The sequence below is a fragment of the Podarcis vaucheri genome, assembly GCF_965113315.1.
Source record: "Podarcis vaucheri genome assembly, chromosome: 16".
Classification (NCBI taxonomy): Eukaryota; Metazoa; Chordata; class Lepidosauria; order Squamata; family Lacertidae; genus Podarcis; species Podarcis vaucheri.
The window spans coordinates 16257243-16269816 of NC_138754.1; the positions used below are offsets into that span (position 1 = coordinate 16257243).

Sequence of the window (12574 nt, forward strand, 5' to 3'; positions counted from 1 at the left end):
AGAATAGGGTGGGGCTCACTGGGCCTGCAGAGTTTATGCTGGACACGTTTTGCATAGTAAGCCTGGAGTGGGCAGTCAATCCTGCGAGAAGGAAGCTCCATCTGTCTTTCCAAGGGGACCACGTTTGCAGGAGGCTGAGGCGCCTGAGGTTTAAGGAGGACTAGCTTAAGTTGCTTCTTTAAGGACAAATAGAGGAGCGGGGATTTTTTCCCTGCAAAAATTTGAATATTAAAATTACCTTTTCCCCTCTTAGACAAATAGTATCACCAATGAAATATGGACTAGCAGAGGGGTGTGTGTGGGTGTGTGTGTGTCCCCATTCTTTCCTTTGCATTTTTTGTCATTCCCCTGGATTTCCAGACCATCCCTCCCTCTCTTCTCACATTCATCTCCCTTGTTCCTGCCCTGTCATTTACTCTCTTATTTTTATTTACTTGCTATTTAACAAAATGTCATATACCACTCATAGTAAACCTCTCTAAATGGTATACAATAAATATTAAAGTTATCAATTAGTAGTCTAATACACTTAAAAATAGTAGTCTAATACACTTAAAAATAATCAAAAGCATGTCAGCATCTAGATATCTGGATGGGCCCCAAAAATAGGCAGTAGGGGGTGGGCACAAGTTAGGAGAACCTGAGATAGGCTTGCCTAAAGTTTTCAGCCTGCACCCAAAAAGAGGACAGTGAAGAGGCTTGCTTGCCTGATGTCCATAGGCAGGAAAATGTAAGCTGTTGCACTAAGTCTGATAGTTTGCAATTGTTTTTGTTGTTGCTGTTGTTAGAAAATGTTCCAGGGTGCAGCAGTGGTTTCAGGTTGAGGGGGAAAAGCTCACAACAGTCTTTGGCAACCATAGGGTGAAAAGCCAGCTTACTGTTACGAGTACAGTGGTACCTCTGGTTAAGTACTTAATTCGTTCCGGAGGTCTGTTCTTAACCTGAAACTGTTCCTAACCCAAGCACCACTTGGGGCCTCCTGCTGCCGCCACAGCACCGGAGCACGATTTCTGTTCTCATCCTGAAGCAAAGTTCTTAACCTGAAGCACTATTTCTGGGTTAGTGGAGTCTGTAACCTGAAGCGTATGTAACCTGAAGCATATGTAACCTGAGGTACCACTGTACCAATCTACTCTTACTCTGCCTGACATCTTTGCCATTTGTGGAGGTAAAATTATGCATTTTTGTTTAGTATTTGCGGAAAAATATTTAAGGTTCCTCACAGGGTTGTTGCACAGTTTAAATAAGTTTGGGGAGAACCATGCATTTGCCACCTTGAACTTTTTGGATAATAAATTAATAATAATGAACGTCTGGAGGGCACCACACTGGCGACCCGTGAGAAGACAACCTTGGCAGTTAGATTTCCTCCAGCACAAGCCCAAGGAGATCTCCTTGCCCACACAAAGCAGAGGAATGCCCGGCCATCCATGCTGGGACGAAGACAACCAACCAGGCCTAGAAACCCATCCAGTGTGCCAGTCCTGAGAGCCACAACAACAGCTTTATTGGCATGTTCTTAATATGACACGATCCCGTACAGAGAACTGGGGTGTTGGGGAGACCCCGAACATACACCTTCATTGTCCTTCCGCAGGCGGGGCCTGGCTCATGGCCTAGGACAGAAACAAGAGGGGCGCCCCACTCTTGCCCAACATAGCTGAGCAGCTTTCTCGATGAGGGTCGCGCCCAGGAAAGGCCCTTAAAATGCCCAGCAGGGGAAAACAGTTCCAAGTTATTAAGCCACACAAAGCAGGTGAGCTGGAGGTGTTTGCGCCCATTTCCCCCTTCTTCCTCTCAGTCCGCGGTGAATATCCGGCTGGATATATCGTCCAGCAGCCAATCGATACCCACAAGAAGGTTCTCCCCAGTGTAGGCGCTGCAGCCTTGAATGCACCAGTGGTGGCTGTGGATGCTGTCGAGGTCGAGAGCCTGGAAAGAGGCAGAAAGATTGGGGGCGGTGAGGGCCACGCACCTGGCGAGCTCAAAGGGAAAGCCTGCAAGTGGGCCTTGAAACCAGGCTCGCCTGAAGAGGTGGTGGGTAGCACCCAGAAAGGCTACAGGCCGGACACCACGCAGAACAGCCTTCGTAAAGCAGGCTTCTTCCAGATGAATCATAGAATCATAGAGTTGGAAGAGACCACAAGGGCCATCGAGTCCAACCCCCTGCCAAGCAGGAAACACCATCAGAGCACTCCTGACATAGATGTTTGGGACTACAACTCCCATCAGCCCTGCACTGGCTAGGGCTGATGTGCTTCCCGACTCCTCTAACTCCAAAAAATGCAGTCGTCCGTAATTTTAAGCATTCTTGACTCATCATGGCGTCTTTTACTCTCTTATTTTAAAAGGCACAATTTGTGTGGATGAAAATTGTGTTGTGTCCGTGCTGTGGTCGTCTAGATCAGGCATCGCCAACTTGCGGCCCTCCAGATGTTTTGGCCTACAACTCCCATGATCCCTAGCTAACAGGACCAGTGGTCAGGGATGATGGGAATTGTAGTCCAAAACATCTGGAGGGCCGCAGGTTGGGGATGCCTGGTCTAATACTAGGCCATATCTGATGTTTATGGTCTGCTGGCCAAATAAACTGAGCTGAAATTAACTTTCTCAAAGCCATGAGAGACACCCTCCCGCCCTTGGTTTGCCCGGTACCCAAAGCTGCCCCATCTGCTCTCACCAGGCCTGCTAGTGATCCTCACCTCCTGGATGGCGCTGGAGCTCAGGGCCCCAGGCAGGTCCTGCTTGTTGGCAAAGATGAGCAAGGTGGCCCCCGCCAGGCGCTGTAGAGACAGAAACAAAGATGTGACCTAGGAAGGAGGGAGGCTTATCCCAAGTCATCCAATTGGTCCACAAAGCTCAGTATGGTCCACACTGCCTGGCAGAGGCTCTCCAGGGTCCTTCTTGGAGATGCCAGTGGGAAACAAACCCAGGGCCTTCTGCGTACAAAGCAAGTGTTCTGCCACTGACCTATGATCCTAAAAACAAACTAAGATTCCAGTCCTCGTGGTACAGGGACTTTCTGCAAGCAGAGAGTACATTGCCTACCATGAGCTATGGTCCTCGTGATTCTAAATAAAGGGCTGATTTAAAGAGGGGACACAGGAAGGCGCCTTACTCCAAGTCAGGCCAGTGGGCCAGCCAGCCAGTATCATCTATGCCAGCCATTTTTGACTACAGCTCCCAGTGATCACTGGGGCTGATGGGAGGGCTTGGGGAAGATTGGCCCACCATGACAGGAAGTAGGCAGTGCTTTTTTTCTGGAGGGATGCAGGATAAGGCATACTCCTAAACATTTTGTGAATCTAAGTTTGGCTTCATTGAGGGGCAATATTTCAATATGAGTAGGAAAATGAGAGTACTCCTAAACATTTTTCAAGGGGAAAAAAAGCACTGGAAGTGGGTCTCCAGAGTTTTACTGTTATTATTTTATTAACCACCTTTCATTAGGGCTGGGTGAAATACAGTCCAAAACCGGCTTGAAGTCCATATTGTCATATCGGGTTTCATAATTTTTGACCTGGCAATATATCACAAATCATGATACGTGTGTGTGTTCTGCAAAAAACACAATGTGGGGGAAACCGTGAAGCCAGCCAATGCTTCTCCATAGCTCCATCCTTATTTCAGGAATTGTAATATATCGGTAGTATCGCGATATTTAGCTGGTGATATATTGCGATGTTGAAAGCCAGGTATTGCCCAACCCTACCCTTCACCTTAAGATTACTGAGCAGGTCGCAACATTAAAACACAACCTTAAATACAATTTAAAGCAGATTGCAAACGTAAGAAAAAGGTGTATCCTAAAAATATACACCTCAGGTGTCAAAGGCCAGAGTAAAGAAACGTGTCTTCGGCATTCTCCAAAGCTGTATAATGAAGGTGGCAGTCGCACCTCTGTAGGGAGGGAGTTCCACAGCTTAGGGGCCGCCACAAAGAAGGCCCTCTCCCAGGCTGCCACCCCCAACTGAGTCTCTGGGGGTTGAGGAGCTACCAATGGGACCCCACTCTGCTGATACCAGCACCTGAGAGGGTCTGTGGGGAAGGAGGCAAGCTTTCAGATATTTGGGGCCTAATAACTTGGGCACCTTGAATCGGACCTGGTAACAAACAGGCATTTTAAGCAGGGGTCTCCACCTGGAGACTGAAGTGGAGAGGTCTTGCATGCCAAGCAACTGTCCTACCACTCAGCGTCAAATCCCCCTCCCCGGCTAACCCTTGCAGCGCCAAGGCCAGGCAGAGCTCAAGGTCCACTGTGTCCTCTCCTGCAGAGCAAGTAGGCACTCCCAGCCCCCCTGGGCTCCTACCTCCTCCACCAGAAGGCTCTGGAGTTCCCTCTTGCAGTCATCTAGGCGCTGGCGGTCGGCGCTGTCCACCACCCAGATGAGGCCATCGGTGCTCTCAAAGTAGTTCCGCCAGTAGGAGCGCAGGGATTTCTGCCCCCCAACGTCCCAGATGTTCAGCTTGAACCTGCAAAGAGGAGACCCACAGGCAGGTGACAAAGGGGTGGAGGAAATGGGGGGGGGGTCTAGGCCGGCAATGAAGGAGGAAGGGAGGGAGGAATGCAGAGAGAAGCCCCTTCCTCCAGTCACAGCAGCCCCCTGGAAGCTATGGGGAAAGGGGACGGGACGGAGCCCCTCACCCGCGGTGCTCCAAGGTCTTGATGTTGAAGCCCAGGGTGGGAGAGATGGTGTCGATCTCATCCCCATTGAACTTCTTCAGGATCGTAGTCTTTCCGGCATTGTCCAGGCCCCTGACATAGGAAGGTGAGTTAAAGGGACACAATTGCAAGAGAAGAGGAGGAGGCAGAGGCCTGCTTCACACACTCCCTCAATTCCCTTCAGGTTTCTTCAGGGAACCTCAAAGCAAGGGCAAAGCCTGCTGCTCAGTGGCAGAGAAAGTGTGCTTTGCATGCAAAACATCCCAGGTTCAGTCCTTGCTGGCACCTCCAGGTAGGGCCCTAGAGACCCACTGCTGCCAGCCAGTGTAGGCAATACTGAGATAGATATGCCAATGGTCTGACTCGGTATAAGGCAGCTTCCCGTGCAGTCTGCTAAGAAACTGCTGGCTCTCGCCATATACCCTGCGGGATGCGTGGACGCGCGGATTCGGTTTGCACGGGCTCTGAGAGGCAAAGGCACTCTGCACACGCACAGAGGCGCCCTTTGCCACTTAGGTTCAGAAGACCCTGAGGATGCAGCTTAGAAATACTGCTTGGTCCCCAGCCCTGGCCCTGCTCAACGCCTCTGAGCAAAAGGAGGTGGCGGAGGAATGCGAAGCCCCGCGTGGACCCTCGCCCGGCCCCGCCACCCCTTCCCCTCTCCCTTCGCCCCTCTGCCCCGCGCGGAAGGATACAGCATCAGCAGCCGCAGCTCCCGCTCCTTCTGCTTCATCTTCTTCAGGATGCTGAGCAGCCCCATCTCCCTCTCGCGCCGGCGGAAGGAGCCGCCCCGCCCACGCAGGAATGCCGGGGGCTTTTTGGACCAAAGAGGTACAAACAGAAAAGAGGCTTTTGTACAATTCGGGCTTCCGACCGCCGCTCTATCAAGACCTCCATATGCGGGGCATACTAGAGGGGTCTTCTCCCAACCATCTCCTTTCTTTTTTAATCTATTGGAATAAGGAATATTGCAATAAGTGAATGGTAAAGTCGGGAGGAACCCAAGGAGTCATCTAATCCAACCCCCAGCCCGCAATGCGCTTCGATACAGCGCTTTGAAATAATCCGTAGAAAATACTTTTGCTCAATGAACTTGTCCGCTTCTCCATTTGACTTTTGGGCGGGGATTATGAAAGAGATTACTTTGAATTTATGAATGTCTGCTCAGAAAAGCCCAATAGAGTTCAGTGGGGCGTCCTCCCAGGTAAGTGCGTATATTAGCATCACTGCATTGCAGCCTTCGGACACTTTGCTGGTCTAGGAGTTACTTCTGAGCAGACCATGTGTTAAGATTCCGCGAAAAGTCCCTATTCGTTGATCTTCTCGTGCAAACGGGAACCCGAAGTCGAGATAGTGGAAGATTCTCCGACTGCGCTGCGCCACTTCCCTCTCCATTGCTTATTATTCGCCAGGTCACGCCCCTTCCCTATCCTGCCCAATGGAAAGGAAGACCAGCTGCCTGGTCGATGGCGAAAAAACAGACTCGTAAATTGAAGACTGACATACAGGGCCGGAAAACGGATTCAATATAATTTATCTCTCTCTCTCTCTCTCTCTCCCCCCCCCACTTTGGAAAGCTGGCCATGGAAAGAAAAAAGTCATGGTTTTCCCCACCCCCTAAATTCAGGTCCTAAACTGAAGGGTCCTTCTGAAGGAAAGACGGGATAACAGAAAGAGGCATATAAGCACCATTTTATGAATGAATGAATGAATGAATGAATGGAATGAATGAACAATGTGATGTATTTTAAAAAACCGCTTCTGGCTATTTTAGAAGAGCAACGTGGCAAATCAGCGGCTGAGCGCTGGATCGGGGCCGAGGGAGTCGAAATGGCAAAATGTTTATTAATTTTTACTGCAACCTGAGAGGTATTTTCTGTTGAGAGGTTGGCTGGAAATCCACACCAGCCTCGACCCCACTTCTGACCTGGACTGCACTGCAGGGCTGTTGTAACTCTACCGGTCATCCATGAAGCACCGCAGAGGACTACATTGCATTGTTGTTGTAACCGAGTCCCTCACTTTCAGGCTGACCCCTACCCCCTCACCTGAACCTACACTAAGGGGAGAAGATGAGACTGCATCCGTGTTGGAATTGGCAGAGTTTTTTTCTTTTATTTTCAACAATGTTGAAAACTATGTTGGGGAGAACTCTCCGCCCTTGAGGCAAAAAAGTTGATCCGGAAGCTGGTCGCAGTGTATGAGTCTACTGGTATAAGTCTAAGCAAGGCATAGTTTTCAAGTGCCGTTCTTGATGTCATGTGGCCTTCTTGACCGATCTTTCCTCTAGCCAATAAACAGCCACAAGGCCAGAAGCACTTCCGGGGAAGCTCAATTCCACGGAAATAAGAACATATAGAGCTGCACCTCATTAGTTTGTATACTCAATATCCGGGTTTTCGAGAATACAAAGCCATTTTAAAAATCTCCCCTTGGAGCTCAAATGAAATGCGGGATTTTAGACCATTTATAATTGGGCGTCACCAACAAACAAAACGAAGCAGCAAAGAGAAATGAGCCTTTTTCTGTCTCTAACCCGTGTGCTACTTCGTGTGAAAGATGCCATTTTAAAAAAGTTATTATGCTGCAATCCTAAACCCATTGAGGGGTAGCCTGTATGCTTGGGCCCCCTTCGAATTCCTGGATCCAGCACGGAAGCTAGCCTGCCTATTCCAGGAACTGAATCCGTGCTGGATCCAGGAATTCGAAGGCGGCTCATGTGTACAGCCTGTTGTCTTTGTCCATGGAGTTTTCTTGGCAGGGATACTGGAGTGGCTTGCCGGTTCCTGCTCCGGGTGGATCACGTTTGGCCAAAACTCTCCATTATGACCTGTCCATCTTGGGTGGCCCTGCATGGCATAGCTCATAGCTTCTCTAAGTTATTCAAGCCCCTTCGCCATGGCAAGCCCCTTTGCCATCCATGAAGGAGAAGACTCCCTGGAAAAGACCCTGATGTTGGGAAGGATGGAGGGCACAAGGAGAAGGGGACGGCAGAGGACGAGATGGTTGGACAGTGTTCTCAAAGCTAATAACATGAGTTTGACCAAACTGCGGGAGGCAGTGGAAGACAGGAGTACCTGGCGTGCTCTGGTCCATGGGGTCACAAAGAATCGGACACGACTAAAAAACGACATGTGTACAGCCTCACTCCCAAACTCAGTATCATCCCCAATGCAAATAACACAGGAAATAGGAGCCGAGTTCCGGAAGGGAGTTGCAGCAGCAGCGGCAGCAAGATTCTTGCATTGCAGCGGATCGGACTAGATGTCCCTCGGAGTGCCTTTCAACTGTACAAGTCAATGAACCGAAGGTCTCCCGCCCCAGCTCTTCCTCTTTGTCCCGGGCCGGGTCCTTTGGCGCCTCCTCCCCGCCCAGGCCAGCCTCTCCTCCTCCAGCTGCTGCTTCTGCCGTCGATGCCGAGCTCGGAGGCCGCCCCTCTCCGGGGCACGTGCCCGGGGATGTGCCCGGCCGAGGAGTTCGCGCGGCGGCGCCGGGAAGGCCGCCTGCACCGGCTGGAGCTGGGCGCGGGGCGCGAGGCGGACCCGGCGCTGGCCGTCAAGGAGTACTCGCGCCCGGCCGCCGGCAAGGCGCCCCCGCGGCCCGAGGAGCTGCGCCCGCCCGACGTGCTGCTGGCCACCGTCCGGCACCTGCTGGAGCGGGAGGACCGGGGATCGGACGCCGGGGACTCCGCCGAGGCTGCGGAGCGCGGCGCCTTCATAACCGACCGGCTGCGCGCGGTGCGCCTGGACGCGGCACTGCAGCGGCTCCCCGGCGCGCCCTGCGCCGCCCTCCACGAGCGCGCCCTGATCTGGCTGCTCCGCGCCGGGACGCGCCTTTGCGCCCAGCCGCCCGCCCGCTTCGACGCCCACCTGCACCGCGCCCACCTGCAGGAGACCTTCGCCGCCCTCCGGCGCGCCTACCGGGAGCACGAGGACGGAGCCCGGCCCGCCGCCCAGCCCCGCTTCCAAGCCCTCTTCCTTCTCTACAACCTGGGTGAGGGATCCAGGGACGGGCTGGAAGAGGGGTGGTGGTCAAAGCCTTACTCATCCCGGGAATTTGGTCGGATGCTGTAGCTCAGCCTTGCCTACCTTGGCAGGGTTGTGGCGATCAGATGAATACAGTACTAGGAACTGGGAGAGACTAGGGCTTACAATCCTCACCCTGCTCAGCCATATAGCTCACTGTGTGGCATCGGGCTAGCCAGTGCCTCTCAGCCTAACCTACCTCGCAGGTTTGTTGTGGGCATAGCTGTCAACTTTCAGATTTGAAAATAAGGGATCAGCAGCCTCACCTGTCCTCGGGACAGTCTACGGGCTATCTAACAATCCGGGATAGCAGAGGGAAACGGGCACTGCTATAAGGGAATTTCCCACAAAAAAAGGGAAGGTTGACAGCTATGGTTGTGGGGATTAAATAAGGAGGGAGAGGACCATACAAGCCACCTTGAATATCTTGGGGGGGAAGCTGGGATATAAAAGCAGTAAGAAATAAATATGCTTCCATGAAAAGGTGAGATATCAATGCAGTAAGAATGAATTTTCTTCCCTGGTCCTTCTGTAAAGCCCGGTCATCCTGACCTTTTGCTTCTTTCTCCTCCCACCCCAAACAGGCTCTCCAGTAGCTCTCTGGGAGACCCTGCAGCTCCCTGATGCCATCCGAACCTCCCCAGACGTCTCCACGGCGCTGACCATCAATTGGGCCTTCCTGGAGCGCAATTTCGCCCGCTTCTTCTGCCTGGCCCGGGAGCTGCCTTACCTGCCCAGCTGTGCCCTTCACCCCCACCTGGCTGGGGCCCACCGCCTGGCCTTGATGACCTTCAGCCACGGCTTCAGCGCCAGGAACTCCCGCTACCCTCTGGCACGGCTGGCACGGCTGCTGGCCATGGACAGCGTGGAAGAGGCGGCGGACTTATGCCAGGCCCATGGCTTGACCGTGTTGGAGGGGGACGTGGTCTTTCAGAAGGGCTCCTTCAAGGACGGTGTGCCTTTGGTGCATAAGCCTTCCCACCTGCTTGTGGATGGCAAATGGGGGGAGTCTACTCTGCTGGAGCTCTCGGAGAGGCTCTGCAGCTGACCCCCTTGCAATGACTCTGTGTGCGTGAGCTGAGACTGGAAAGGGGTTTGCAGCTCAGGGTTTTACCCCTAGAGAAGTTAGACAGGCTCCCTCATTGTCGTCTGCCTGGCAGTAGGCTTCAGGTGCAGACAGTGTACAGTGGTACCTTGGGTGAAGTTCTTAATTCGTTCCGGAGGTCCGTACTTAACCTGAAACTGTTCTTAACCTGAAGCACCACTTTAGCTAATGGGGCCTCTTGCTGCTGCCGCGCCGCCGGAGCACAATTTCTGTTCTCATTCTGAAGCAAAGTTCTTAACCTGAAGCACTGTTTCTGGGTTAGCGGAGTCTGTAACCTGAAGCATATGTAACCTGAAGTGTATGTAACCGGGGTACCACTGTATTTTAATTGCTGGTTCTCAGTGGCGTAGCGTGGGTTGTCAGCACCCAGGGCAAGGCAAGTAATTTGCGCCCCCTAACCCGTGGATTTGCGCCCCCTAACCCCCAGATGTTGCGCCCGGTGCGGCCGCCCCTCCCTGCACCCCCCACGCTACGCCACTGCTGGTTCTAAGAGCGTTCTGCTGTATTTTTCTTTCATTTACACCCCACTTTTCCTCCATGAAGCATTGTTGTTGTCGTCCACCCATCCGACTTTGTTGCCCCAGCCACTCTGGGCAGCTTCCTTAATATAAAAACACAGTGAGACATCCTATGTTTAAAAACCTCCCGATACATGTCTTCATTTCCCGTAACTACCTTGAGCTCCTTGGAGGAAAAAGGTTGGGATATGAATGCAATAAATAAGTCAATGTTGTTTTTAAATGTGCCTTGAGTCTCACCTTGGGAGGAAGGTGGGGTAGAAAATATTAAATAATAGCAATATTATTGCTCCTGAAGGCAGTTGAGGGAAGTGTGGGCTCTGACTCTCCTTGGGGGCAGCAGAAGATGGGGAAATGAGACAGCACAGTTTCCATACAGGTCTGACCTTTAAATGCATCCTTCCAGGAAAAAGAAAAATGTTCCCTGTAGATCAAGGGCAGGGAAGCTGTGGCCCTGAATTGGACTTCAGCTTCTGTCAGCCCATTTCATTGACCATGCTGGCTCAAGGTGATGGGAGCTGAGAGTCCAGAACATCTGGAGAACATCTGTTTCAAGAAGGATAAGCCATGTTGCAAAAAAAAAAAAAAAGTTTTACGGCAGCTTAAGGTTCCATTCCTCTGCCATTTGAAAGTTAGCACATCTGGGCTAGAGCTTCCAGCAAGGCCCTTTCCTCCACTGTGCTGGCTCCCTTAATGTACGAGAGCATTAAAAATTTAATTATTGCTCCCACCCCTAGTGGCCTTGACGTCGTAGAGTCCATTCTACCACCACATTTTGCTGCTTACACAGAGTCCACATATTGTCATGTGCTGCCCCCTGCAGGTTTGGAGGACTTTATGCAAGGCTAGAAGGAAGTTTTTACACCCTCCCTGAATTAAGAATGCAAGAGCCCTGCTGGATCAAACCAGTCCTTTCCACCATCCCTTTCCCCACAGTTCTCTGGACACCCCCGTGAATGCTAGTCTCATGTGTGGAGCATTTAGTTATTGTTTGGAAAACTGAACTGAATGTTACTGGAATGTTACTACAGTAATGTCAGCTGTCAGAAGAGATTGCGGGGATGGTAGTTGTTTTGTATACAGCTTACATGCTGAAGTGATGCTGCATCTGAGAAACTGTGAGTGAACAGTTTGAGAGTGTTTCCTAAAAAACCCGGGTCTGCAAATATTAATGCTTGGACAACTTTAAAGTGTAGCCCCACCTGCCAACGCTGGGGAATGGATGACAAGAAACTGCTTTTCATCACAGAGAACCACTGTAAAAAGTCTGAGCCAAAAATGCCTTCTCCTGGGAAGGTACTGATAAATACATGAACCTGAGGGGCCAGAACTTGGGGGGAACTTGCTGCACTTGAGAAGCTCCTGTAAGAGAATTGTGCACAATTGAAGCAAGAAACCCAGAAGGCTGTAGAAGGAGCTTTGATTTTCTTTATGGCATTAAAATGTTTCATTCCCCCCCCAAACGGTCAGCAGTTGAGATATGGCATTTCCCGCCCCCCCCCCACTTTCACTCTAGAGTGCCACTCGTCTTGACCTCACATTGCCTTAAGTGAGGGAGCTTCCCTAAAAATTAAATCCTTACACCCCACCCCCACCCCGGACTTCCTAGGGAAAACATGGGTGCCTGTGGAAGTAATGCAGAGCCTCTTCTCACATCATATGTGCTTGCAGAACAGCTCACTTGTTGTATGTGCGAATGATACATCCCTCTTATGCAGGCCCTTTTCCTCTTGGGCCTGCAACACCTTGCACTCGAACACACAAACATGTGGCCCCTTTAGATGCTGTCGCTTTACAAAGAGAATCTTGTTGATCCAGGCATTCATCAGAAAAGATTTTGTAGGCCCCATGTATAACACCGGATTGTAGACCTGAAGAATGCTCAGTAGATCACCTATTCCTGCCCAAGCAAATGCAAGAAAACCCGACAATTATGTCTGTCCTAAGTCTGTGGTTGGTTTTCCTAATGTTTACGTAGTGTGTGAGATGTTTGCTGTTTTAGGAGGCTCCTGTATGAAAAAGTTTATCTGGAGATGTTAAGTGGGAGAGATATTGCTTTGTGTCTGCCTTAACCCCTCAGACCACCCTTTTACATTATGCGCTGACTTGAGTGTAAGAGAAGCCCTGGTGAGATTGGCTCAGGAAATTGTGGCTGCAGTGCAGTATTTAAGTCTGCTGCAGTTCTATGCATGCCTACCTGGGAGCAAGCCCTACTGAGACATACAGTGGTACCTCAGGTTAAGTACTTAATTCGTTCCGGAGG

General features: G+C 51.2%; 2 protein-coding genes across 2 annotated transcripts; one reads left to right on the forward strand and one right to left on the reverse strand.

The window, feature by feature from the left end:
* Nucleotides 1–1485: 1485 nt before the first annotated feature.
* Nucleotides 1486–5518, reverse strand: ARL2 (ARF like GTPase 2). The gene is made up of 5 exons (XM_082204351.1): nt 5359–5518; nt 4646–4756; nt 4311–4473; nt 2703–2783; nt 1486–1932 (listed from the first exon to the last, which is right to left on the reverse strand). The coding sequence occupies exons 1-5, from the start codon at nt 5421–5423 to the stop codon at nt 1798–1800; spliced, it is 555 nt and encodes a 184-aa protein (XP_082060477.1). The 5' UTR covers nt 5424–5518; the 3' UTR covers nt 1486–1797.
* A 116-nt stretch (nt 5519–5634) lies between these two features.
* Nucleotides 5635–10129, forward strand: SAC3D1 (SAC3 domain containing 1). The gene is made up of 2 exons (XM_082204322.1): nt 5635–8656; nt 9273–10129. Exons 1-2 carry the CDS (start codon nt 7963–7965, stop codon nt 9734–9736), a joined length of 1158 nt encoding a protein of 385 aa, XP_082060448.1. The 5' UTR covers nt 5635–7962; the 3' UTR covers nt 9737–10129.
* The last annotated feature ends 2445 nt before the right edge of the window (nt 10130–12574 follow it).